The following is a 26,882-nucleotide window of genomic DNA, read 5'->3' on the forward strand; positions in this document are numbered from 1 at the left end:
TAAAGACATTCGGTTGCACCAGAGACAATTTAGGTGTGTCATATTAAAAGGGGGTGAATACGTTTGCAATCACTTATTTTCTGTTTTGTATTGATAGTTAATTTAGGAGGATCTGAAGAATTTTGTTTTCAGTTTGACACTATAGAGTATTTTACGTTGCTCAATGGCAAAAAATCCCAAATAAATACATTGTTATTCTATATCATGAGACTTCCAAAGGGGGCGAATACTTTTGATACTTTATACTTATTGTGTAGCTAGCAAGTAATCAACTCAGGATCTCATCCATCTGTTTTTAAATTAAGCTTTTAGTTAAACACAATCCTCTGTGTAAAAATGTTCTTCCAGTTCTCTGTCTGGTCCTTAGTTTTCATTCAAGGATCCAACTATTCAATTATTTCAAACACTTGAATGAAGCCGCCTCATAGTATTCAAGATTGAACATGGAATTATTTAACCTTTTAAGATGGGGGAATATGCCCGGTTGTTCTTCTCTAGACTTTCGAAATATGTGCTGTTTCAGGAACTGGCTTTCGACCCATATGAATCCTATGCACAGGACATCCTCCGTCTCGGTTTCCATGAACACTTCCTCAGTCAGCTGTCAAAGCCAGGAGCCGCTTTCTATCTGCAGGTAGGCCCAGGTGCATTGTGCCCTGATCTGCTGAGAAATTAGACCAGCTGACGTGTTTTTTTTAGAAGGGTTTAATTAAATTTATGTATTGCTTACGCAAGATGATGCAAATAAGGATGTAAGAGGCAATTGTTTCTGAGAAGTAGTGGTTGGTTAAATCTGTTTTTCTGCTCTACTGATAATATATTTAACCAATTTTGCATATAATTGTTAGATTATTCTACTTTAACACAACAATAATAAATTGAAAATAATAAATTATAAAATAATAATAAAATTGGGGTTATTTAGTGCTCAGTTGTATTGCCTTGCTATGTAATCCATGTGTAGGCAACTGTACTTTCCCTGTCACAATTTCACAGTATCAAAACACGGAGTTATTAGTTGGGAGAAGCTATGAAACCCCTCTGTGATATTTGCACCCTGTTGTATTCATGTTAATAGCCACAGCAGTGTTCTGCAGATCTCAAGAAAGACTGGTTACAGATCACATTTTCTTTAATCAAAAAGTAGTTTCTAACTCATACATTGTTGAATGTAAAATGGCTGAAACACCTTTTAATATAACATAAATATTAGTAAAAACACCTATGTGTTTCAGCTAAGGATGTCAGGCTTAGCACAGAATATCATGGGTATTTTAAAAAAAAAAAATAAGTTATTACTGTTTCAGTGTTACACAGGTTTCCAGTGCTTAAGTCATTAATAATAAATGTGCCCCAGTTCAATCACATGAAACAGAGCCAGTTATCTTGGGGAAAAATTCTCCTCAATTGAGAAAAGTTATTTCAAATGAATATTAGAGAGCTCGCAGAGGACAAAAGCAAGAAGACCCAGACAATTTCAGCAGCACTGCAAGTCTGTTGTATAACATCTTAAAACAACAAAACGTTTAAATATAAAAGTTGCTTACCTTGCTGCACAGTCTTTGCACCTGTGTCCTACATCATCAGGTTGTTTTCTGTCTCAGTCTATAGGTGAAGGTTTTAAGGAAGCAGTCCAGTATGTCCTTCCCAGACTGCTCTTAACCCCTGTCTACCACTGTCTGCACTACTTTGAGATTTTAAAGGTAAGTGCAAAGACCACCAGGTGACTTGAGAGAGTTCTATATTGGAAGAGTGTTGAGTGCTGAGTTGCCAAGTGTTTTTTTTCCTGTAATCCAGTGATAATAGAATGCTTTAGATAAAGTCAGAAAATTCTCAACTTAATTCTCTAATGAGAAAAAGTTTGTGATCCTCCTACATTAATCCATATTCTCCTATATTTTAGACCTAAAGTGTAATTCATTAAAGTTTTAACACAAAATAATCTGATCAAATGTATGAGACAAATGCATAGTTTTGGCAGGCCATTTAGTTTTCCATCTACAGTACCTCATCTTCTCAATCAGTGTTTAAACATGAAAGATTTGTCTTCAGTGTATGTGTTGTCATTTGAAATTTCCCTCCATAGACATGGATATATAGTTATATTTGGATATATAGAGGTCTTACATCTGTTAAAATCAGCAATGTAAAAAAACATGATTAAGCATAACTTGCTTTAATGGTTATTAAAAACCAAGAAAGCTTGAAAGGTGCAAAACTAGATGGAGGCAATGATATTGAAATTATATATGCATATATATTCAATTTAAAAGAACTATGTGTAGTTAAATTTGTAAAACGTTTAAATTTGCGCTTGAGCCGAGCACTTTAGAAATGATTTTGTAAGTGCGTGGTATTGCTGGTATTGCTTTATTTCTATGCACTATCCACGTTGTATGTAAAGGAGGCTCATTTTGTTCTGAGTATGTTAGTGTTTGGCTTCCAACTGGAAGTGTAATGTGCAAGACCGATCCACTGGTAAAAGGTTTAAGATGCTTTTAGCTACAGTACATGTGTGTAGAGCACCAGTCCTAATGCAGTTGTATTTGTGTCCTAGCTCTTCAGTTTACTACTGCTAAAAAAAGGATTCAGTCCCTCTTCCTTTTCTCTCCTTGTAAATATTGTCTGTCTGATGATAATTAAGGTGCGCAGGTGGGCTCTCGTGTGGAAAGCCAGGTGAAATCTGCTCTCTCTCGGCACCACTCCCCTGTTGTTCCCTTGTGCCCTCCTGAAGTACGTCAAGCCACTCCTCCCAGGCTGCAGTTCTCCTAGCTAATTAACCTCCAGGGAGAGCGGGAGGTTTCTGTCACATCATTGCAGAGGCGCCCAAGCCTGCTGACTCCGTGCTTCGTTCTGCTTCCCCTTGTTTCCACAAAAGTCGCACTGAAAAAATAACAAAGTCAAACCTGTGCAGCAGCAGGCTCGTCAACGAGCCTCTCGTTATCTCCTCACTGGTGCGCTACACTGCATATGGGCCTTTTAAATCTAAAGGAATGCAGATTTAAGCCTTTAAGCTGTATGCTTTCAATTCTTGAACATTACCTAAACCCCAGAAGCATAATCAAAATGCACATTAATATTACTGTTGTTGTTCTTATCTGCCCTCTTGATTACTGATTTCAGTTTCTTAATTTGCATGTTTAATTACAGCATTTGCAAGAAACTAAAAGAATCAGAAGTATTAGAATAGTGAAGAGGGTTTTTGAAGGCTTTCATCATAAAACTAAACTTAATAAGCAGCAGGAAATATTGTATTATTTGGGTTATCGGTTATCATGACAGTTTTGAATTTTAAAGTTGCAAGTTTCAGTTTTATATTTTATTATGTGTATCATACTTTAAATCTATGAATTTCCTATTGAACAGATTTTGTGCCGTCATCTTGTACTTTGGGTGTGTTCTCCCAGCACCTGTCTTAATTGCCTGGGGAACAATTTATTTAATTATAACCAGAGTGTTTGTCTGTGTGTGTGTACATATACGTATCTGTGTACCCCTCCTTATCAGGGCATCTGGAGTTGTATAGTGCTGTAGAGTGATTGTCACCCTTATGGGTTTCATTTGCGTAGTAAGTACCACAGACAGGTTACCATGGTTACCACTACCAGTCTTCTGATGTTCGCAGTGGCCTGTAGCTCTCAGTACCACAACCTCAGAGGAGCAGTAAGGCCAGCTATCTTCTGCATTGTTACCCACACTAAAACATTTGTGACCTAGAGAACAAAAAAGCAGTTGGTTTACTGGAACTTAGCAGCATCAGGGATGACTCACTTTCTACTTCCAAGGTAAACACTTTCTGTCTGTCAGTATGACGTGCATACTGTAAGTTTTTTTTTTCTTGTCATTTTAAAGGTAGCAAGAATGGGATTTAGGATTTTTTTCTAAATGCATCAATATTACAATGGCTCTTCTGAAGTACAAAAAATGTTTTTCTGTAATTTGGGTAACTGAGGTAACTGACAGTAAAAAAGAGCCTGATAAATGTATTGTTTGGTAGAGAAGTCAAACATGGTTAAGTAAAATAACAAATTTAAACTGATGCATGTGTTGACTCTACAGCTGTAAAAGATGCTATTTATCAGAGACTAAAGAAACGCAAGCCTATGTATGATTGTTCTGATTTAATTTTAAATATTTAATCTTGGTAACTTGAACCTCAGCTCTCATCCAGATGCTTATTTGATATTTATCACAAATGAGTTTATTGGTGTCAATGCCTTTACAAGTAACAAGTATATAACCATGTGACCATAAGTGTCTTGATTTTGGATATTTGATGTGTATTGGTTAGGAATACAAGCATCTTTTCAAGTGAAGATTTATGTCTTTAAAAAGCCTGCAATCTCTCTTGCAGTTTACACTGGTCCTTACTGGTAAAGGAAAAACCTTTATTGTATTATTCAAACTCATAATTCCAGGAAATTATTGCAGAGCACACTGGCATTCCCCTTATATGTGCCTGGCTGATAGCAGATCCTGAACAAAACCACATGACATACAGTACTTTCTAGGTTTTTTTTACATAATTTATTTTTCTTATTGGTGTCTTAACAGACACGTTGCCTACTGATTTTACAATTCTAATAAAAAAGAAAGTCAGTATTACAGTTTCACAGATGTGTTGTTTAAAGTGATAAAAAGGTACAACGTTATTTTTCACAAGTATTTCTCACGTGTTTAGAGTGACTGAGAAATATTTGTGTCTCATGTTCAACATAAGTGAATCCAAGTTAAATTTTCGTTGTGTATATCAATAATATTAAAAAATGTTTTAGTTTTTGTAATTTCCCACTTTACCCAGTTTCTAGTTGTCTTGTAATTCTTTTTTAAAGAAAAGTACTTTCACTGTATTTATGGTATGAACACTCAGAATACCACCAATGTTTCTAACAATACTAGAATTCCAGAGTCTAAACTAGGGACAAAGTTGCAATGTGGGATATAGTGTAATTTTTTGACAGAATAAGTTCCCTGTACTTCACAATGGACTTCACAATCTTAGAATGTGGTAAAGTACTTTTAATTCCTGTTGCTTTGATAGCTGACCCAATTTTTTCCCCCGTTCTCTGAGTAACAATTCCATAAGTCAGTCAGTTGGCTTTCAGGGGGAGTGATTACCAGCCAGCAATGGAGAGTGTGTTTTCCTGTGTGCTGTTAAGGCCTTCTTCATGAAGGGGATTAATGTGAGCTTGTCGTCCCCCTCGTGGGACTCTCCTGATTGCCCAGATCTCCTTTTCCCTTGCTCTTTGTCCCCACAGCAACTAGAGGAGAAGAGCGAGGATGAAGAGGACAAGGAGTGCCTGAAGCAGGCAATCACCGCCTTGCTCAACCTGCAGAGCAGCATGGAGAGGATCTGCTCCAAAAGCCTGGCCAAGAGGAGGCTGAGGTAGGAGCCGCTGCCTTAGCGTTAACCCTCCCCCACACCGCCGGGCCCGAGCGGCCATTCGTCCAGCCCAGTCCGGTGTTTCCCCCTCTCCTACTGGAGCGGGAGGAAGGGAGGCCTGGAGGTTGGGAAGCTGGGGCGGGGGTGGGTTTGGACTGTTTATTGGTAGGTCGGCTTGGTTGTCAGAAGGAAGTGGCGTCAGGATGCAAGCCAGCGGGCTCACGGTTATTGTTCTCCAGACTTGAAGCCAAGTGAAAACGGAACGCCCGCAAGCGGCAGTCCAGCAAACCCTCTTCGGAAACCGGGTTTTCTTTTCCCCTTCTCTTCTTCTTTTTTTAATCTTTCCAGTCTTTCTTCTTCTTATTTTGTTTTGCTTTGGCTGGTAAGGAGGCAGAGAGCGTCAGATATGAGGATGTAGGGTATAGAAGTTTTGTTTTGCTGCTTTTTTAAACTATTTTATTTTTTTATGGGGAAAGAATGGATTGTCCTACGGTATGTGTTTGTTTCTGTGTGGGGTGAGGGTAGAGGTTGAGTTGCAGAAGAAAGTGGAATGGAACTGCCCCTCCGTGGAAGAGGGCACGCTATGGCAGGGCGATTGTTTTTCCCCCAGAAAAGTTTCAATGGGGTACTCTTAAGAGTGTAACAAGTATGGAAAGCTTACTGTTATTTTTATTCTCAATTAAGCAGTAGAATAAACTGTTGAATAAAGGTTATTTGTTGCAACTTATATTTTTCTATTTTGCTGCTAATTATTATTATTTCATTATTATTCTTTTAGAGTTCTGCTTATATATATGCTATATACTTTATATATGATCAGCTTATTATTTTTCTTATGCATTGTTTTTTTTCTAATATACAGGCAATGGGTGTGCTTATTGCTTACACATACAGTAGTGTATGGGCATATGAGTCTTTTGCATTTGCTTGCTTGTTTCTAAGTGTTTAAGGTTTCAGGATGGTTTCCAGAATTGAGTATGCACAAAGCTGATATTTTTTTGTCAGACTTATAGCTGTATTTAAAGTATTTGGGTGAATGAGGATGAGTGAATTGGCAGCCTCTTTATCCATTACAGTGGTTGAAAACCCTGCTTTGGTCATCAGTCTGTTGAAGCAATAGGTACTGCTGCCTGTGTTTGTCATTTCTATCCTGATTAGTCCCCTTTATTATTTAAGATAGTTTCTTTTAAGGCTTATTTCTGTGTTTCCATGTCTCTAAGTACCACAGCAAAACGAGCTCTCAGAGCTGATTGGGAGAAAGGAGATAACCGTGACACAATACTGTGGAGCGTTTTATCATCCTGAACATGACCTCCAGGGTTTCTGAATGCGTATGTGTGAGGTGATCAAGTGCAGTGTTAATAAATATTGGAACATTTAAGGTAACCCTCAGTGAACAATAGAATAAGGAAGAAAATAAATAAAATAATGCAGAGGATTGTAGGCCTTTCCCATTAGAATTTTTTGTTTGTATTGCTACATTTGATCTTTTTTAATTATTATACAAGGATCTTGCATTTGCCATGTGCTTGGTCCCCAATTTCTGGTTCCCACATGGAAAACAAGACCCAGATTTCTAATTTCAAGGTCTGATGTGTCTCCCTCGTCTCTCTCTGACTGGGCTTTCCCCAGCGAGTCGGCCTGCCGCTTCTACAGCCAGCAGATGAAGGGGAAGCACCTAGCCATCAAGAAGATGAACGAGATCCAGAAGAACATCGACGGGTGGGAGGGCAAAGACATCGGGCAGTGCTGCAACGAGTTCATCATGGAGGGCACGCTGACGCGGGTGGGCGCCAAGCACGAGCGCCACATCTTCCTCTTCGACGGCTTGATGATCTGCTGCAAGTCCAACCACGGGCAGCCTCGCCTGCCGGGGGCCAGCCCAGCTGAGTACCGCTTGAAAGAGAAGTTTTTCATGCGCAAGGTACAAATCAACGACAAGGACGACAAGGAAGGCGAGTACAGGCACGCCTTCGAGATCATCCTGAAGGATGGCAACAGCGTGGTGTTCGCCGCCAAGTCGGCGGAGGAGAAGAACAGCTGGATGGCAGCCCTGATCTCGCTGCAGTATCGATCCACGCTGGAGCGCATGCTGGACGCTACCATGTCACAGGAGGAGAAGGAGGAGCAGTTGCGGCTGCCTAGCTCCGAGGTGTATCGTTTTGCCGAGCCAGACTCTGAGGAGAATGTGGTCTTTGAGGAGAACGTGCAGTCCAAGTCGGGCATCCCCATCATCAAGGCCGGCACAGTTGTCAAGCTCATTGAGAGGCTAACTTACCACATGTATGCAGGTGAGCTGTCCGTGTGCAGACGGGAGGAGGGTAGGGGTGTGTTCACGTATCTGTGAGTTTGGTGTGTGACAGGCTTGTTTTACCCTACTGAAAATGTTTTGTAGCAGTAGTGAGTGAGTGGGTGCCTGTGCTTGACTGAGGAGTCAGTGGTGCCATCTGTGGGTTTAGGACTGAACGCCTCCAAGTCAGAATCCTCCCTCAAAGCAAGGATCCATTCCCTGTGCTTTCTTCTCTTCCAAGGCTTATCTGCAGGCTGTATGTCAACTATAAGTGTCCTGGTTGCACAACCTGTAGCAGTGTTTGCAAATTCCCATCCACACCCCATCTCCCCCTAACACAAAGAAGACAAATAAAGTACAGAACGTCATTGTCATAGATTTGAATAACCTTGGTTTCTGAAAATTAGATACTGAACACTTCAGTGTTGTGTACCTGCTGGGTGTCTAAAGCATATGTTGTTTTTTTTCCTCTCTGTACTCCAAGTATGTTTTTCAGGCCAAAATTATTTAAACAAAGTCACCCTAAGTCATATAATGGAATTCCTGTGAGACAGTTGTTAAAGGAGAACAATAACATTTCCTTCATTGATAAGAAACACAAAGGGGAGCAAAAAACGTTTTTTACTCCGTTATTTCAGTAAATAGCTAAAATAGACACTAACAAATGCTTTTCAATTTAGTATTTTATTATTTACAAATGAATGACTGTTATAGGAAGTAGGAGAAAGACATAGATCACAGGTTGGCACCATGATTATTTTCTAGTGTTGATATGTTTAATTGTGTATTTAAACTCTGACAATTAAATATTTAACTAAATGCTCAGAAATTAAAACTTCTTGTTGTTCAACACCATGTACACATTCATGATTTTTTTTCAGGTTATGAAATGTTGCTTCAGAGCATGTCAGTAAGCTGTATTTATAATATAATGATGAATGCACTACATATTCTGGAAAGAAAATAAGTTTTAGAAGCTGTGGTGTACAGATGCTGACAAACCTCATTGAATGGAAAAAAATTCAATGCATGTTTGTTGTCATTTTAGGTTGACTCAAATTATATAAATTGTGAATTAGCAGTATGACTGGTAATTAAAGCATTCACAACACATTGAGTTAGTCAGATGTACCAGCTGGGTCCTATCGTGTCGTGTACACAGACAAAACATTTCACTTTATGAACATGCTGGGTGCTGTAAGAGGCCTGTGTTTTTAATGCGATTTGAAAATGTACATTTCCTCCTGCTTTCCCAGGGCTTTCGTCAGTGGGGTACTATTTAAAGCTTTTGCACGCTCTATAAATATTTGGAAAGCTATTGGACGTCAGTGCTCCGAATCTGATGACCTGTCTTGTTTTAGAGTCATTTCGGGTCTGATAACATTATGACTGTGCTGATAAGGCAGAAACACTTTCTGGAACCTTCTGCTGTGACACATAAAAGGTGGTGCACTGTTTGGCTGTTACTAGCCATGTGTTAATTAGTGTTATACTTTTGTACTTAACCCCATTAGCTCCCTAAATTAAAGCAGCTCTGTATCCTGTATAGTACTTGTTAATAAAATCCAAATGTGTGTAGTGCTGTCCTCAAAAGAGCTGTGCAGTCATAGCTGAGTCTTGGTCAGTATTTTCTGCTGAGACATTTACAGTACAGCATTGATTCAGGAATATTTATTTTACTGTTTTCTTCTCTGTTTTTTAGATAAGCTTAAAAATAGAAGTTGTGTGTTTTAAACAAGCATAGATTTTTGTAAGACTGCAAATTCAATAAGCATCAAGTACCTTCATCACTTCCCATTTCACTAGACAAATAATATGCTTTCCCTGAACACCTCAAAATGTGGTTTGAGGGGTTTTTACCTTTTACTCTTTGATCTGCTTAAGCTGAAGATACATTTGAGTCTGCTCAGTGGCTTTTAACTAAAATCTAAGATGTTGTATCAATTTGATTTTTTCAGTAGCCTATCTCATTGTTCTGTTTTTAAGTCCTGCTTTCAGATTCTTCAGTCTTCTCAAAGATAGTTAAATACATAATTTCTTTTTTTTTTTAATTCACAGTTAGTTACTGGCTCCTAACAGGTCAAGGGAAGCAGCCCTTTTCAGGAAAATGAATTGTGAGGTTATTTTAATTTGAAGGGGAAAAAGGTGCTTCCTGTCCTAAACAGATCAACCTTGGGCGCCCTACTTGGAGCAGGAGGAAAATATTTTTTCCCCAAGTGAGCTCTGAATCTTTCTTTTCCTGGGTTACTTTTCTGTGAGTCCTGGATGAAGGCAAACAGGCTATAAAGACAGTTATCCTTTACTCAATTTTCTCTGCATTTGTGAGAAGGCAATCCACTAGCATGGAGTGTTGAGAATATTTTCTTTTTTAACTCCCAAAACAGCGTGGTGGCTGCTGCTTAATTGTGCAGATTAGAAGGCAGTTCTATTTTTAAGATCTCTGATGTGTCTGAGCCAGGTTTGTGCGTCAGCATAGCGTCTGTTTCCTTTCTGAAATAATTCCAGGCTGATTGTTTGGAAATCCGCGCCGAACCTGCTATTGTTCCTCGGCAGCCCCACTGAAAGGGCTGCTGGAGATTTATCATGTGAACTAAACCCCCGGTTTACCAATGTCCTGGATCCTTAAGCAGCTTGATGGGTTTATTGTACCATACACCATGATCCCCTAGTGTACCTGAAACAAGCACACAGTAAGAAGGCAAAGTTTATAAAAAATAAATCCTTCCAAGTTAGTCAGCACATTATTATTTTTTTGGAAATTACTTTTTGCCCTCACTTGAATACAGTAGAAGGGTTAAATTTGTTCTGGAAAAAGAAACATTTTCCATCTGGGGCATTTCTACCCATTCAGCTCTTTGTTGACACATATGATTTATGACCCTCACCTCTTGCTCTGGTTAGTTTGAACTTCTGTGCTTATTAGTACCTCTGTGTCAGGTAATAATCTTGGATACTAGGAAGAAGCCTGTCTGCTTAGTTGCCTAGGGAGAGAGAGTTTGTCTGTTGTGTAATGATATGTAAAAATACATCTAAAGGCATTTCTTTTTTTCCTGTTTCAGATCCAAACTTTGTTCGAACATTTTTGACAACATATCGATCATTTTGCAAACCTCGGGAGCTCCTTACTCTTCTAATAGAACGGTAAGTGAGTCATATTGTTGGAGCAGAAACTGAGGAGAAAAAGAACAATGTGCTAATAATAAAAAGAACAAGAACCAAGAAAAAGAACTAGACTGTATTCTCCAGGTTGGCTGGGCATGTTCCACAGCACCGACAATGCTGTTTTACCCAGAAGGAACCATTACCCATGGTGCACTTCCATGTCTTGATATTGTTCAGTCCCAGGCCTTCTGGTTCACTTGGACCGCCAGGAATGGATTCATCTAAGCGGGAATTTAGATCCTAGGATATCACTAATGGGAATGCAGTGTGAAGCAGTCAAAGCTTTTATAATCCATGATGATGAGGGTTTTTTGCACCTGGGAAACACTGCATTTGTACACTTACTGGCTGAAACATTAGGATTGAGCCCCCACCCCTCTAGCCTTACTACCACTGAATAACCTGAGCGGCCTTCTTGACCAGCAAGAACAGCATGAACAGGATGTGGGTTGATGTTTTTCCACAAGCTTTGAAATATCTGCAGCCCACTCCCATCATGTATTTTGAGCAGGATTGCCTTCAGCTGAGGTTGTAATGTGCGGTATTACTGTGTAGGATTGTACAGGCATTTAATAGGGTTGAAAACTGGTGATTGTTCAGATTAGGAGAGGATTGTTTGGATCAGGGCTGATTGCCTGCCACTCTGAGAGTCTGTTCATTCAGTTGTGAGTATAGGCGATCAGCAGAAGTAGGTGACGGGTTTTTCCCTTCTCTGCCTGACAGGTTCGAAATTCCGGAGACCAGACCCATGGAGACTGACCAGTTCACCATGGAAAACGGAGACCAGCCCCTTAGTGCCGAGCACAAACGTTTTAGGAAAGAATATGTCCAGCCAGTACAGCTCAGGTGAGCATTACTGCAGTACAGCATCACTGACCCCTCTCCCTCCACATCCCTTTTCTAGACAGGAAAAATGTCAGAATTGAACCCTATACAGTTTCACAAGCCCAAAAAGGCATACATGGAAGCACATTGTCTGGGTTTGAATTTGACTTGAAGTCAAACACTTCTTTTCAGAGTGTTAGTGTTGACTATCCAGTGAAAGGGTAGCAGGCAGGTTGATTTTTCAAGTTCAGACGACAGACGTCAAACATGTATTATATGTTGTACTGTGACGTACCAATTTTAAGGTGGATTAATAAAAAAAATATTAAAATAGAGAAATTGCACATTACTAAGTAGTAAATTAGTGATAACTAGAGATTAGCTTTGTCTTGCAACTGAATTATACTGCATTGTACCTGACATTTTCTTTTGGATCTCATCTCTTCCTGTAGAGTTTTAAATGTCTGCCGCCACTGGGTGGAGCACCACTTCTATGATTTTGAAAGAGATTCTGAACTGTTGCAGCGGTTGGAAGAATTTATTGGAACAGTCAGAGGTATGAATGACAAGCAGACAGGCAGTGCTCTGTGTTGTGGTTTCTTTGGATGTCACTGTAGCAGTGCAAGTGAGGCATATTGAAAAAGGTCATTACATAAACCCATACCCATGTGAGTTTTTGCAAACGAAAATTATACAAGGACAACTGTAGCACCAGTAGAAGCACAGATCTGTTAAAATTAAATATTAAATATTTAATATTTATTAAACAATTCAATATTGCACTTTAAAGATCTAATTCTTGACAATCAAGAACGTTCTGGTGCTAACTATAGTGCCTTTTTATTTTAAGCATGGACAATGTTGACAATGAAATGGACAAAAGCTGTGATATTCTCAACACATGCATGAGATTTGCCAATCCAATACAGCTGCGGCCAGAGAGCCCTGGAATGACAGGTTTGCTGAGGTGCGGCGTGGTGTGACTGGCTCTCTTTTCGTTGTCAGGCAAGGCCATGAGAAAGTGGGTGGAGTCAATCACTAAAATTATCCAGAGGAAAAAACAGGTCCAAGCAAACGGGCCAAGTCACAACATTACCTTCGAGAACCCCCCTCCCCCTATTGAGTGGCACATAAGCAAACCGGGTCAGATCGACCAGTTTGACCTGATGACCCTTCACCCCATTGAGATTGCGCGGCAACTCACTCTCCTGGAGTCAGACTTCTACAGGTATTTACTCTTCCCTCGCACCCTCATCATATTCGGGTGAACCTTCTTTATTACATCTGTTCAGCCCATTCTTGTTTTCATTCAGTCAAACTGCATGTTGCTCGAGAGGATCTCTTGTTTCCCCTTCGTTGGTACATCAAAGGCCTCTCCATCAGAATAGTGGCAACACAAGCATATCACAAGAATAACCAGACGTAACTGTAAGAAGCTTTGTTAGTGCAGTAATGATCTTATATAATTATGTGCATATTTATATGTACAGTTTTCCCCACAGTTATATTTTCAGAAACTGCACTTTTTTAAGTTTAATCAGGTTAATTCTCACTTTGCGGGCCAGCTGAGTACATTTACACCAAAGATTTATTATGCCATACACATTATATGTATGACATATCCAAATATTACATTTTGCCATGTAAATTATACTGTACTTGAAATGTAATTCTTCTTATTCAAAGGTATGAAACGATAGGAAGGGATTTTATACACAGTTTCATTCAGTATCCTGAGATTTTCCCAGGAAATCTTACTCAAATCTTGACCTTGGCCTCACAATTGCTGGCTCTTGTTAGTATTTTTGTTTGTTGTTCAGCTGCCTATTGTTTGTACTTTAAACAAAAAAGAAAAAGCAATTCTCTACAATATAATAGGAACAAAAACTCACACTCACAAGCTAAGGTGGGATATGAGGACACAATTAACTAGTTTAATACACTGCTCAGCTTGTGGGAAAAAACAGTGTGCACTGTGCCTAAGGATGTTTCAGCATACCATAGCTTTCCTAACTGCTTTTTCCCACGAGCCAGTCACGAATGGCAGTGCAACAAAGCAGTCAGAATTTGGGATGTTCTTATCGGTAGGTATCATGAAATTCAAAATCACATTGCGAGAATATGAGGCCAAACTTAAAAGGATTTATCTAAGTCTAACCAGAAGTTTTTTTGTCCCTGCTTTCTGCTACTAGAACAACAGCAACAAAATGTTATATACCACCGGTCCAAAGAGCCAGTGGGATAAACTTTTTGTCTGAATAAATACTGTAGATATTTAGTTCTGTTTCGTAACACAAATCACTTGTACAGACTTGGCAAATTTTGCCATTACTTGCTTATCTCCACTGTAATTCCAAAGGATATGCGAGAACTACCAATCTCCATTTTGTAACTGGATTATTCCAACTACAAAAATGCACTTATTGGAAAAAAATTTTCTCGCACCAGGGCTGTTCAGCCATCAGAACTGGTGGGCAGTGTGTGGACAAAGGAAGACAAAGAACTGAATTCTCCCAACCTCCTTCGCATGATCAGGCACACCACCAACCTCACCCTGTGGTTTGAGAAGTAAGTTTTGCAGGAACAGTTGGAATGCTTTATTAGAACAGTACAACACTAGACAGCAAAATCTAATTGGAACTCCAGTTTTAGGAACTGTTGGTAAACTCTGTTGCAGGGATATTCTAGGGTACGTAGCGCTCTACTTTTATAAGACATCTGTGTGGACAAAGTTAGTTCTTACAAAGTTTGTTGACACTGAAGGCCCCTCCAGATTGGTGAATTTGTACATCTTCCATAAATTATGACATAGCATCCTATCAGCAGTTCCTCTCAGAGCCTGGATCTTCCCCTGGTAGTTTCCTCTGTATGCTGAGGACATGGACTTCCAGTAGGGGGCAGCTTTGTCACAGCATTACAGAGCTCTGTAGATTGAACTGCACTCTGCTTCCTTCTTTCTGTCTGACTGACAAGTGTCTGCTCAGTCCAGCATAGCTGGGACAGTGGTTCCTCCTACTGCCATCTGTAGCTGTGAAAGAAAAAAATACAAAGTGAGACTGTTAGCATTATTTCACTGGTAGCTAGTATCCAGCGGTAAAAATGATAAATGCAAACCTAACATTTAAACCTATTAAACCTACTTAAACCTTACATTTAAACTGTGGTATTTCACCACAGTGAAACTTAGTTACATGCTTGCCTTTCATCTTAAAAGAACTAAGGAAGTCATGAATAATAAAGAAAAAGAGCCATCAAAATAAAAATGGAACGGAAATATAATAGATTGTACTTTATAATCACTGGTCCAGTGAAAGCTGTCAGTGTTTTTACTGAAAATGTGATTTTACCCATATCTGTGGTCAGTTGTAGAAGCTTTAAAGCTGTGATAGTGGCAAACCTTATATCCCCCCCAGAAAATACCAAAATGTCTGAGCGTTCATCATTGAGGGCTCATGGGCACCTTGTAGTCAGTCCTGAGGCCTAGTGTCTGTGAAAGAAAAGGTCTGAGGCCTCAGTGTTGAGCTCACATCCCTGCCCTCATCATCTTCAGGTGCATCGTGGAGACTGAGAACCTGGAAGAGCGGGTGGCGGTAGTGTCACGCATCATCGAGATCCTGCAGGTGTTCCAGGAGCTCAACAACTTCAACGGCGTCTTGGAGGTGGTCAGCGCCATGAACTCTTCACCTGTCTACAGGCTGGATCACACCTTTGAGGTACAGACACCAGCCTAGGCTGGCCAGAGCGGGGCTTGAGCAGGAGCAATAGATGCATCAAGACTTTTAGTGCAAAATGTTCCCCACCTTGTAAGGTGAAAGAGATTTATAAATATTTAAACAAATTATGCAACATGTTTCATATATAAAAAGATTACAAAATAAATCTGTGGTGCAGCACTGGTATAAATATTAATTAGGAATTTGTGTCAATAAGACTTTTGAAATCTTTTAATGATTAGAGGAACTGAATCGAACATAGCCTACATTTAGCCTATGTTATCTTTGTTTTTGTGTCTGTAAGTCAGTGTATTTATGAACTTGGATTCAAATATAAACCATATATTGATCCTTTAATAAAATCTACCAGAGTAACGTATGAATAAGTATGCAGCAACGCAAATCTGAAAAGACTGGTTAAATGTTGTTCATTAAAAAAATGTATTTATAAAGAGGCTGCGCCTTCTGACAGATGTGTTGTAGGGAAAAATACTGTTGCTCATTGGATGTCTTTAAGGATACGTTTTGTAATATAATTTCAATGTACGAGCAGAGGAGAGACTTGATGTAAATGCCAACATGCGGATTCCAGGATAGAAAGGAAAAGTAGAAGTGTTATGTTGCAAATAAAAAGCCATATAAAACAAGTGAGCAGGGCGTGATGCTTTTATGCGCTAAACAATGCCTGAATCCTTGCTGTCTCCTGCAGCAAATCCCAAGCCGACAGAAGAAGATCCTAGAGGAAGCCCATGAGCTGAGTGAGGACCACTATAAAAAGTATCTGGCAAAACTCAGGTCTATAAATCCACCATGTGTGCCTTTCTTTGGTAAGTTGGTCCGGTGAAAGGACTTCAAGGTTTGGTTGACTGAGGACTTAGCCCACGTAGTCCAGATTGTAAGGCCCACTTTGCCCTACAATGTCCTACCACTTTTCTGAGAATTCAGTGGTGGGACATGGTGGACTTTGTGGACAATTTGTGCTTATTTTTTTCAAATACAGTTAGCTAAAAGAAACCAAACATTAGTGGAAATCTGCATGAATTCACATGTGTGATGTGCGACTTTTTGAGATGTGAAGTTTCTGACCCAAATTCTGCAAAGCAAATACACTGTTCCTGCAGGTGGTGTGACCAGCACAACACAGCAGTAGAGCCTTTCAGTATGGCACTACATTCTAAAGCACTGCTAGAACCACAGTTTTCCACAGTGAACTTGCAATATTTTGTGTGTAAATAAATCATATTGATTTATTTTTCCAGGAATTTATTTAACAAATATCCTGAAGACAGAGGAAGGAAATCCAGATTTTTTGAAGAGACATGGCAAAGAGCTGATAAACTTCAGTAAGAGGAGGAAAGTAGCAGAAATTACAGGAGAGATCCAGCAGTACCAGAACCAGCCCTATTGTTTACGGGTAGAAAATGAAATCCGAGTAAGTATAGGCGCATTCAAAGTAAAAATAGATATTTTCTGACACCAAACTAATAATTCTGATGTAACAGCTACCCCACAAGCAGAAGCCAACTTTGTCTACATTACAGTTTTTTTAGAAAATAAATAATATACATTTTAAATAGTCACAGCTCCAGCTTTTATCACTTAAGTCATGGATTCTTAAACATTTGTTGCAAAGGGCCATAAATAATAGCTCACATCCTTCTTACATCCCATTTTTCCCAGGTTATGATAAGGGAGTGTTTCTGGGGCCCGACCCATTGGTTAAGAACCCATGACTGATAACAATGTTTTATTGTGATAAAACATTTAATTAATTTTTTTTTTTATAATTTAATATTGTGTTTTGGCCTATTCTGTGTGGGAGCAACAATTTATCACCATACATATTTACTCTTTGTTGATTTGTGATGATTAATTATATTGCATTTAGCCTGAGAAGTTGTCATTTCTGGTCATTCATCCTCATTTTCACTTTATCTGAAACACAGAAGTTCTTTGAGAACTTGAACCCAATGGAAGACAAAATGGAAAAGGAGTTTGCAGACTACTTGTTCAACAAGTCTCTGGAAATAGAGCCTCGGAACGCCAGGTCTTTACCTCGATTTGTAAGTATTTATTGTTTTGACAGTAATTTAATTTAGGATATTTATTATCAGGTAGTTGTTAATGGGGATTAAGAATTAGCAGTTACATTGGAATTAATTAATGATTTCCTTTAATGTCATGCAGGATTACTTCTTCATGTTTGTGAATATCAATATTCTATTTTAATAAAAAATCTATGGAATGTGTGCAGAACCCCAAGGAAAATACCACACAGCCACAATCCATTGTCGCCCATCATCTTCCATATAGGCCAACCCAAAAAATATTAAAACATAACTAAAAACAGGACCAACAAGAATTTTGTCATACCAGAAAAAAAAGAAAAAGTAGTGTTGGCTCACTGGCTTCTATCAGGTTTTGTGTCAATTTCAAAATCTTCATGCTCTCCTTTAAGGTTCTGCATGGTTTGGCACCTCTGCATCTGAGTTACGATCATCCTCCTCCCCACCTTGCTACCTTTGCTCGTCTAATTCTGGTCTCCTGTCTGTCCCCCGAGCCCGTCTTCACTCAGTGGGTGATAGGCTCTGCTCCTGCTGCACTCCAAAGCTCTGGAATTCCATCCCTAAGGATGTCAGGGTGTCACCTTCCCTGAGCTCTTCTAAATCTAGACTTAAAACCATCTACTTTAGGAGGGCATTTATTAAACTGGTTCAGAGTCTACCCCTTTGCCTTCCATCTGTATTTCAAACCCTCTCTGTAACTGTTTAATACTGCTACCTCCTCTCACTGTGTCTTTTTCTGTAAAGCGCTTTGAGAAGCCACTTTTGAAGTTGCTGTATAAAAATAAAGTTTATATTATAGTTCAGTTTTCACTTTGGATTGGCTGACTTTAACACCAGGTCATTCTAATTCAATGTGACATTTTCTTTTCTGTTCTTGCCGTGTGCCACAGCCTAAGAAATACAGCTGTCCTCTGAAGTCTCCCGGCGTACGGCCCTCGAGCGTCAGGCCCAGCACGATGAGACACCCCACCCCTCTGCAGAACGAGCCACGCAAGATCAGCTACAGCCGCATCCCTGACAGCGAGACGGAGAGCACGGCATCAGCCCCCAACTCCCCACGGACGCCACTGACGCCCCCTCCCGCCTCCGGGGCCTCCAGCTCCACCGACATCTGCAGTGTGTTTGACTCTGGCCCCCCCAGCCCCTTCCATTCCAGTAGGTCTGGGTCGCCTGTCCGGGGGATCGACACGTGCTCTTTAAATGTGCTTATTTCACTGAAACAATGATTCAGTTTCACTTCTCCTTAGAAAAAGGATAGCAAGGATAGATTTTAAATATCAAAGGTTTGTGATGTACGTCCACTGGTTAATTTGTATTGGAGAGAAAGCATTATGCAGCCCTAAGCCTGATGCAGGCTAAGGTCTTTCAGCATCATGCTTGGTCTTGAATCTTCAGGCCTCAGGTGTACTTTTCCAAGGTTGCCCTTCTGTATAGATTGTTGAATTTTTTCCCTGAAAAGTACTAACGTATGCCTGCAATTTCCCTGCCATTCTGTTGTAGTCTAGCATTTTACCAACCTGAGACACTCAGCCTCCTCTTTGTTGGCTAGTTATACTTCCACTTTATGGCTCGGCTCTGTACCTCTGTGCTATCACGTACTTGACTGGATGCCTGTCTGAGCTGTGGTGCCAAACTACAACAGTTAAAGAGATTCTGATTCGGCTGAGGTTGTGAAAGTGCTTTCACAGGCCAGTTTGAATGGGAAGCAATCATTTGCATGTAGGATACTAATCTGTTAAGAGGACTACTTCTATTCTGCATCAGAAAAAAGAACAGGGTTTAGAGAGTAGATGGGAATTAACTTTGCACGCCTGTTCTGTTTGTTATTAAAACCAGTCTACTGTTATTTATTTTACCATGAATGACCATTTCTTTAGGACAGCCTTCATAATTTGACCAGTGTTGTTATATTGAGTACTCAGCTCTTGTCCAGATTAACATTTGATTCCATATTTACTGTATACATGTGAATTAACTGAGTTGTCAGTGGTTGGTTAATGATAATTCCCATGAATGACCATCCTTGTTGTTCATGAGATTGAATGGGTCTGTTGCTGACACTAAACCTTGCTTGCCTTTCAACTACTAACCCATACTGCTCTGCTAATGTACCTCCTTAAAAACCTTGGAAATTGTTCACATACCACTTCCCTTGTGGGTCAGCAGGTTTCAACACTATAGTACACTGAGTGTATTCCAACCCAGACTTATATTAGACGAGGCAAACATTCTAGGTCTTAATCGAGTCTCGTATCCCAGGCCACATTTTTTTAAATTTTGAACGTGTTTCTGCTGTATGATGATCATTGTAATTACTGGATACATCTTGTTCGGAAATTAAAGACATCTTTACTTCATATGCATGGAAACAAAGGAGAAAACCCTTTGAACAAACCAGTTTTTCTTCAGATGAAGAAAATGCAAGATAGTTAGGCCATTGGGTCTGTTAGATTGTACATAACCCATCAAAGCAAAAGACAGAAGTTAATTACATTCATTGCATCAGGTGTTATGTCTAAAGCAGTATGTAATCAGGCATAATCTGGAGGCCATATAGAAAATGATGTTCAGTTGCATTCCATGGTTTTACAAAGCTTTAAAGCTTTATTATTATGGAGTCTGGGACTCTGACAAGGTATTAAGGTTGGACTCTTGACTTGAGCATGTCTCTGTAGAAAGTAAAAGGAAAACTGCATTCACCTGCTTAGCTTAAAGCTTTTTCTCTCAGGTCTCTGTTCTCTCCTTTTTGCAGATAGTGATACCATCTTTGCCCCAGTTTCACTGCCACACGGCCCAAGTCAGTATCAGGTTTCGATTTGTCTTCTTCAGCTCAGCATAACAAGGCAGCATTTCATAAACCCAGCTTTGCGTTCTGGCTCGCTGCTCTCCATTGCCTAGTGCCATGCATGCAGATACACCAAGTAACCCCCCTCCATCATTAATACACTTATAAATATTTGTTTTTGGTTTTGCTTTTCTCAACTTCAGACCCCCCCCCCAGGATTAATTTTAAATAACCCAACCATTAACAGCATAGCTCACAGATGCCTGTGATATCTGTCTCTGTGAGTCCCAAACAGGCCTAAATTTGAAAACCTAGTGCTCCATTTGAATGCTTCACACTTTTGAAGTTCCACCCACACAAAGCAATGGTGTGTCTTGTGGTTCAGCTTTTCCATTTAGTTTTTAAACTTTTATTATGGGGGGAAAAAAAGAAAACTAATATAATTTGCACCATAGGAAATTCCAAAAGTTAATGTAAATGCTGTATGCCAGCTCTTATGCTAGTGTGTAGCGGTCTCATTTTAACACAGAGCTGTAAATGGGGGAAAAAAGGGAAGAAAAGTGACTGAAACTGAGCATCAGTCCTTGTTCCTTACACCCTCTAAACTGGTCGTCTAACCCTCACCATCCACGTGCATGATACAGTCTGCATAGATTCCAGCTGAAACCTGTGCATGTTGGTTCATCCAGTCTGTTTACCAGGCTCTCTCGTCACCACTGCATTCACTTGTCCCCTGGCTGCACAAATCCTTGTTCCTTGGATGGAATCAATAGCAATTGTGTTTTTACATACCTGCATGTCACCGGTCCATCCTTTGCAGTTTCACCCAATGGAGCAAGTGCTGCTCATTGTCTCATCAGCTTTGTATTTGCCTTTCTGGTGGGATTCTGTAAGGATACATTTCTTATGGTGTGTTTATGGGCCTGATCACACAGTCCTGAGAGTATATTCTTGAATACAATCATATCCGTAATGTTTTTTTTGTGGGCTAGATTCTCATTGTTTCAAAAAACAGAACAAAGTAGGACCAAAATGGTATAACACTGCACAACAACAGGCCCCCACCCTCCACATTTCCAACCACCTCCAAAGGATCCCTAAGGAAAAACTGAGCAGCTGTGACCGAGGCACTCAATGTGCAATGGAGTGTCAGCTGCCACACTCCCAATCCTCATCTGTCCCCCCGCCGCCCTCCATCCGTGGAGCCAAGCCCTGGAAAGGCGCTCCACATGTTCTGTCTCTTAGCACAGCCAGTAGTGACATTGAGGCTTTCCACAGGGCAGCATAGTATTGATTCCAGGCTCTAAGAGGACATACTGATTTTGCCAGGGTTTCTGCTGGGTACTGCTGTTTTTTTTCTATGTCCCAGATGCATGTAGACTGGGTCTGACTGCCTGTTCAGAAATCTTGTTCTCTGCAGCTCTTAGGTGGACAGTCTTGGACCCTCTGACTTGCTTTCCACCCAAGGCTTCCAGGATAGATCCTGGCCTGCTGAGGCCAAGATTAGCAGCTTCCCGATAGAAGACAACAGAGATCCTTTGGGGATTCTTCACATTTTTATAGGAAAACCCCACTTTTTCACAGTAGTACCCTACTGTGGTTCTTAGAATTTAAATCTGTTATTGTTGTCATTTGCAGGTCATAGGGAAACAAAATCAGATGTTCTTCTACAGTGCCCCGCCCTTTCTCAGCCATTGTAGTTGTCCATTTAATTTATGGCCTTGGTGTTGACAAGTGCTTGCCTGGTAAAATAACATTCCCATCATTATCAAGCCTCAGCAACTAATGTTCAGTTTTTAATGATACGTCAAATGCTCTGCTTCAGTGTATGTGTTGTCCTTTAATGTTCTCAGCATAAGAATGGGCTTCAGATCCTGTGAAATGTATGATACACTGTGTTTAAAAGCCTAGCTTGACATGGGCTTAAAGTCCAAGAGACTAACATCCATATTGAAGATCTGCATAGGTAAACTTCAGTTTAATTTAGTTAAAATCAGCCCCTTCTTTCCAAAGTGCAATTTGTATACACGCTGTCTGTGTTAGTAGTGTTTTCGTGTGTTTTTTAAGAATAATCCTATTTGTTCCATTTTAAGGCAAAGTCTCTGCATGTCCCATTTCACATGTAACACCCTCTAAGATATGGCAGAGGTGATCAAGTCACATGTTTGGTGATGTGTTTGGCCTCTGTATGCAAAATCTGTGCTGTATTACATTTTAATAGATGCACTATTACTCCCTGCTAGGATCTTCCTCCGTCTCCTCCATGGTTAGCTTTAACAGAAGCCTAGAGGACACCCCCGTGCCTCCCCCTGTGCCCCCTCGGAGACGGCCAGAGTCGGCCCCTGTTGAGTCCTCCCCTTCGAAGGTAAGGCTCCGAGCTGTGCGCAGCATTCCCGCTGGCGCAGTATTACTAGAGTGCGAATCGGAGAATACAGTGGCAGCATGGAAGAAGACATAGGAGAAGCATGGAAATGTGGAGCTCTTGACTGGCTGCCCTTTTTGTCTGATTAAAGTGCAGTGCTCATTCCTTATCCAGGATGGCTTAACACAGAGCACGCTGCTCTTCCTATCCACATACACAGAAATAATGAGTGAACATGTTTCACTGAAACTGTGCTAGATCTCTTGTTCTTTTATCCTGGACACCCCATGCATTTAAATACACATGGTCCTAATCGCATTAACTCTTGCTTCTTCGTCATTATGAAATACCAGGATTAAGATGTGAAGTGTCTCTTAAAGCTTTCCTGAAGCCAGTTTAAGAGTCCCTGTAAGCAGTTTGATTTGGAAACAAGTTTGATATTGAAATAGTTTAAAAACGGCTTGATATTGCTCCCTAACCTCTCTCTGTTTCTCTTGGCCTCCCCCTCATAGCTGATGTCAAGGCACTTGGACAGCCCGCCCGCCATCCCTCCCCGGCAACCCACGACCAAAGTGTACTCTCCGAGGTACCCGCTGTCGGAGCGGACCTCGGTGTCAGACCCCCCAGACAGCCCCCCCACCTTGCCACCGCGGGAGCCTGTGAGAACGCCGGACGTCTTCTCCAGCTCCCCGCTGCACCTGCAGCCGCCCCCGCAGGGGAGGAGGAACGAACTGAGCCAGACCTTCTTCCCGCCCTCGTCCTTCAGCCCCCTGCCCCCTCAGACACCCTCCCCTCTGGGATCCCGCAAACACCTGCCTTCCCCACCCTTAATACCCCAGGACCCCGAGCTGCCTGGGGCCACTGGGCCCCCTGTCCCCCCTCGTCAGAGCACCTCCCAGACCATCCCCAAGCTGCCCCCCAAAACCTATAAAAGGGAGCCCCTGCACCCATCTATACACCGAGACACGCTGCCCTTGCTTGAAAATGCCAACTCCTCCTAGACTGCAGGGTACAAGGGGCGCAGACATGCTAACACTAAAGACTGCAAAAAAAGCCATTCTTGGCTACACCCGAGACGTGACCTTACACCTTCAACAAGAAGATGATTGTCTTTTTAATACATTGAAACCAAGGAGATTGCCTGCCGTGTTATCTTTTTTAAGGATCTCATTTCAGGAAAGTGCTCAGCAGCAGCAGAGGAGAACAACACCAGTTGAATAGGACCAGTTTTAGACTACACACTGCAAAAGAGGTCAATATGCCAGTTTCAACAGCTTCCTGTTTAAAACTACTTTTCATTATGGAAGTGAATGGGCACTAAAATATTGCTTAGAAAAGCCCATATGCAGAATTTGGCACCTTCTAAACTAAAACAGGGATCTAAGTTTTATTTAATTTACCTTCATTTTCTTGACATCAGATATTCATCAAGACAAAAAAAGGGACTTGGGAATGACATTCATTGGACATGTTTAGACTTTGTTTAGTTTAAGTTGAGCTATTGTGCCAGTAGTCTTTCAATACCACAATTAACGGTAACCCTCCACACCAAAGAGGTACTTTCAAACTGTTGCAAAAACAGTCATTGTTTTGTTTTTTGGGTTTTGCCAAGAAGTGTGTAAACAATTGCCTTCTTTAAACAAGGGAATAAAAAGTGTTTTTCCAGCTCAGCAATGAAATGGCTCTTGAAGCCTGACCTTGATGTAAGTATGTAACAGAGTGATGGAGTAGTGACATCCTGCAAGTAGAGTTATCAGTATCAGCTGTGTGGAAGGTATGTTGATAATCCAGTTTTGCCAAAAGTGTTGCATTTATAATTTTTATAATTGCATAGTTAATTGGAATGCAACCAAATGCTTTTGGGGAAAAAAAAACATCCTTGGAATTTCCTCCAAAATAACCATGAATATGATTCCATCTGATCAGTTTTCACTGAATGCCTCTGATTAAATTGAACACGGAGCCTGCATAAATTACATTGATTACAATAACAGGATAGTCATCCATTTTGCATTTTCTGGTCTCAGGACAAGAGCAAGGGGAATAAGTCTGCTTTACAGTCTTGTGCAATGGCCTTTACCTGATCTTCATACCTTAAACAGTTATGGGTTGAGTTAATGACTTGGATTATTAATATACCTCACTGTCTGCTGAAACACTGATGTTACTGCGTATCTAGCAGATACAGTTCTTATAGAGAATCGCCGTCAGTACATTGCACACTCAACTATCCCATTTCACACTGTAATCGTGCATCATATTACGATTTCTCATCCACATTGGGCGCTTAAGTAACGCTAAGCGTTCCTTACTTGCTGCTACTCATAGCAGTTGGGCATTCTTGGCACTTTCACATATCATTTTTTTATTTTAAAGCATTAAAAAAACCTTTTCTGATGGTATTACCAGTAGTTACCATAAAACAAGAGGCCAGATAAATACTATAACTGTTTGATGAGGAAAGCACTGTAATCGTGTTGCTGAAGTTTTCCAAGATCATGGAAACAGTTTTTGTTGTTTTTTACATTTGTTTCAATGCAAGGTCTGAATTTTGTGGTACCAAAACAATTGTTCAAACTGCATCTACCACCAGTTCTATATTGAAGCTTCAGTGTCAATACAAGACAAGTAGTCTTTTGTCCAAAGTCATCTGAAGTGTGATTGTAACCCTAAAAGGGAACATTAAAGTTTTTTTATAATTGCTCTTGTGTGAATGGAAGAGGATTCAACTCAAGGTGCCTGTTACAGCTCTTGTTTTGTTCAAATCAAATGTATTAACAGTAAACACCATGTAATATAGAATAGTTTTCTTTGTCCTGGTCCTAGGGCTCCCTGTATCTTCTGGACTAAAGAGCTTTTAATCACTGAAGGTGATTGTTTCCTATAATTGAACTTCTTACTTGATTAGACGTTTTTAATCTGTATCCTGTAATTTACACTCAATCTTTGGTTTCAAAAGTCTGCTGCAGGATTGTCGTTGTGAATATATTTAACAAACAGAACTCCATCCATTCTCTCCTCAGTTTATTAAATGATTTCTGCCTTATTTCTGTCTAACCAGTTCTCAGTAGGTGACCATTCTATTTATTGATGACTTACATGCAGGTGGGAATGGTGCTGTATCTGACACTTCCACTTACATGAGGAGGAGAGGAGAGGTGTAGAACTGACATTGTTTCAAAGTTGACACCAGTTATGAATCTGAAAAAAGATCCTAACATTCTGAGAATGATTAAGAGCTCATTTGGAATGAGAACCAGAAGAGACAGGACCCCCCCAAGTGCAGGGTTGAGAACCATTGTCATAAGGCAGACATTACAATCACAAGGGTCTGTTTCAGGCTGCCCACACCAAGCCAACATGCCACTTACAAACGTTAACCTTGTGTAGACTCTGTATTTCAAGGTTTTGGTGATGACTGCTTTTTGCCCCTAGTTTCAGTTGGACTTGGCAAATGTTATTTCATCAATATGTCAGGAGACATTGTACAGACGTCGCCTGGAATCTCGCAGGCAGAAGGTGAAAGGGGGTGTCTGTAGCAGGTCCTGTGAGGAATGTCTTTTCTAGAGTTCTTGGACATTTGCGTTGCAAGATCAGCATCAGAACTGTATAGTCATTAGGTCACTGCAAACTGCTGGGTGAAGTGAGGATTTTGTCCTACTTCCAGCTGTTTACAGTGGAAATAAGACTCAAACAGCTGGAACTGAACAGTTAGTGTCATCCCTAAAAAGTAAAAAGGTAGCTTTCTCTTGTATAAAGTGGCTGTATTTTCTGTGACAGTCCATCACTGAGTCATATATAGTTTCTACACCTCACTCAGTATCAGGTATTTTTACTATTCAGTTTTTTAATCATATTTATAGGTCTGCTAACAACATTAACCAGGTGATCTTTAGTGGTTGTGCCATGTGGGAGGCCCCCATTACACACACAGTTTAGGTGTTCTCTCTCTTGTTGTATTTGTTGTTTGAATGTTGTAGTACCGGATGGTAGCTCAAGTTCTGCTGATCATACTGTGCCTATAAATTCTCCTTTTAGCAAATGTCAGTTTGTTTTCAGGCTTCAGCACAGTCAGCTATTTTAGATGTGTTTTAAAGTGTAGTCATAACTCCCCACTCCTTTTTTTAGCATGGAAAAATTAAACGGTTTTAGTGTAATTGGGATAATAATAATGAGGGGGAATATGAGCTAGTTAGCTTTTCTCCAAACTCAAGCACCCAGTTGTTTCTGGAATAGTAATTTCAATTTAAAACACAAAATTTGGATTGAAAACATTTTACACATCAAACAAGAGTG

At 40.4% G+C, this 26,882-nt stretch overlaps 1 protein-coding gene across 2 annotated transcripts in view; it reads left to right on the top strand.

Moving 5' to 3' along the window:
* The window catches only part of sos1 (son of sevenless homolog 1 (Drosophila)), a 50,988-nt gene extending 25,695 nt beyond the window's left edge, over positions 1-25,293 (top strand). Inside the window, exons 7-23 of one of the 2 annotated variants that reach the window (XM_088933541.1) lie at positions 524-634; positions 1,605-1,703; positions 5,259-5,386; positions 7,016-7,674; positions 10,733-10,814; positions 11,559-11,681; positions 12,113-12,216; positions 12,666-12,888; positions 14,109-14,228; positions 15,211-15,373; positions 16,083-16,200; positions 16,633-16,805; positions 17,320-17,436; positions 18,330-18,594; positions 20,192-20,236; positions 22,468-22,589; positions 23,099-25,293. In XM_088933541.1, the coding sequence (XP_088789667.1) occupies positions 524-634; positions 1,605-1,703; positions 5,259-5,386; positions 7,016-7,674; positions 10,733-10,814; positions 11,559-11,681; positions 12,113-12,216; positions 12,666-12,888; positions 14,109-14,228; positions 15,211-15,373; positions 16,083-16,200; positions 16,633-16,805; positions 17,320-17,436; positions 18,330-18,594; positions 20,192-20,236; positions 22,468-22,589; positions 23,099-23,587 (3,141 nt within the window). In that variant the 3' untranslated portion in view covers positions 23,588-25,293. The remainder of the gene's footprint in view (positions 1-523; positions 635-1,604; positions 1,704-5,258; positions 5,387-7,015; positions 7,675-10,732; positions 10,815-11,558; positions 11,682-12,112; positions 12,217-12,665; positions 12,889-14,108; positions 14,229-15,210; positions 15,374-16,082; positions 16,201-16,632; positions 16,806-17,319; positions 17,437-18,329; positions 18,595-20,191; positions 20,237-22,467; positions 22,590-23,098) is intronic. The other variant, XM_088933542.1, reaches the window with a different exon arrangement.
* The last annotated feature ends 1,589 nt before the right edge of the window (positions 25,294-26,882 follow it).

Source organism: Atractosteus spatula, chromosome 15, assembly GCF_055471065.1.
Source record: "Atractosteus spatula isolate fAtrSpa1 chromosome 15, fAtrSpa1.hap1, whole genome shotgun sequence".
NCBI lineage: Eukaryota > Metazoa > Chordata > Actinopteri > Semionotiformes > Lepisosteidae > Atractosteus > Atractosteus spatula.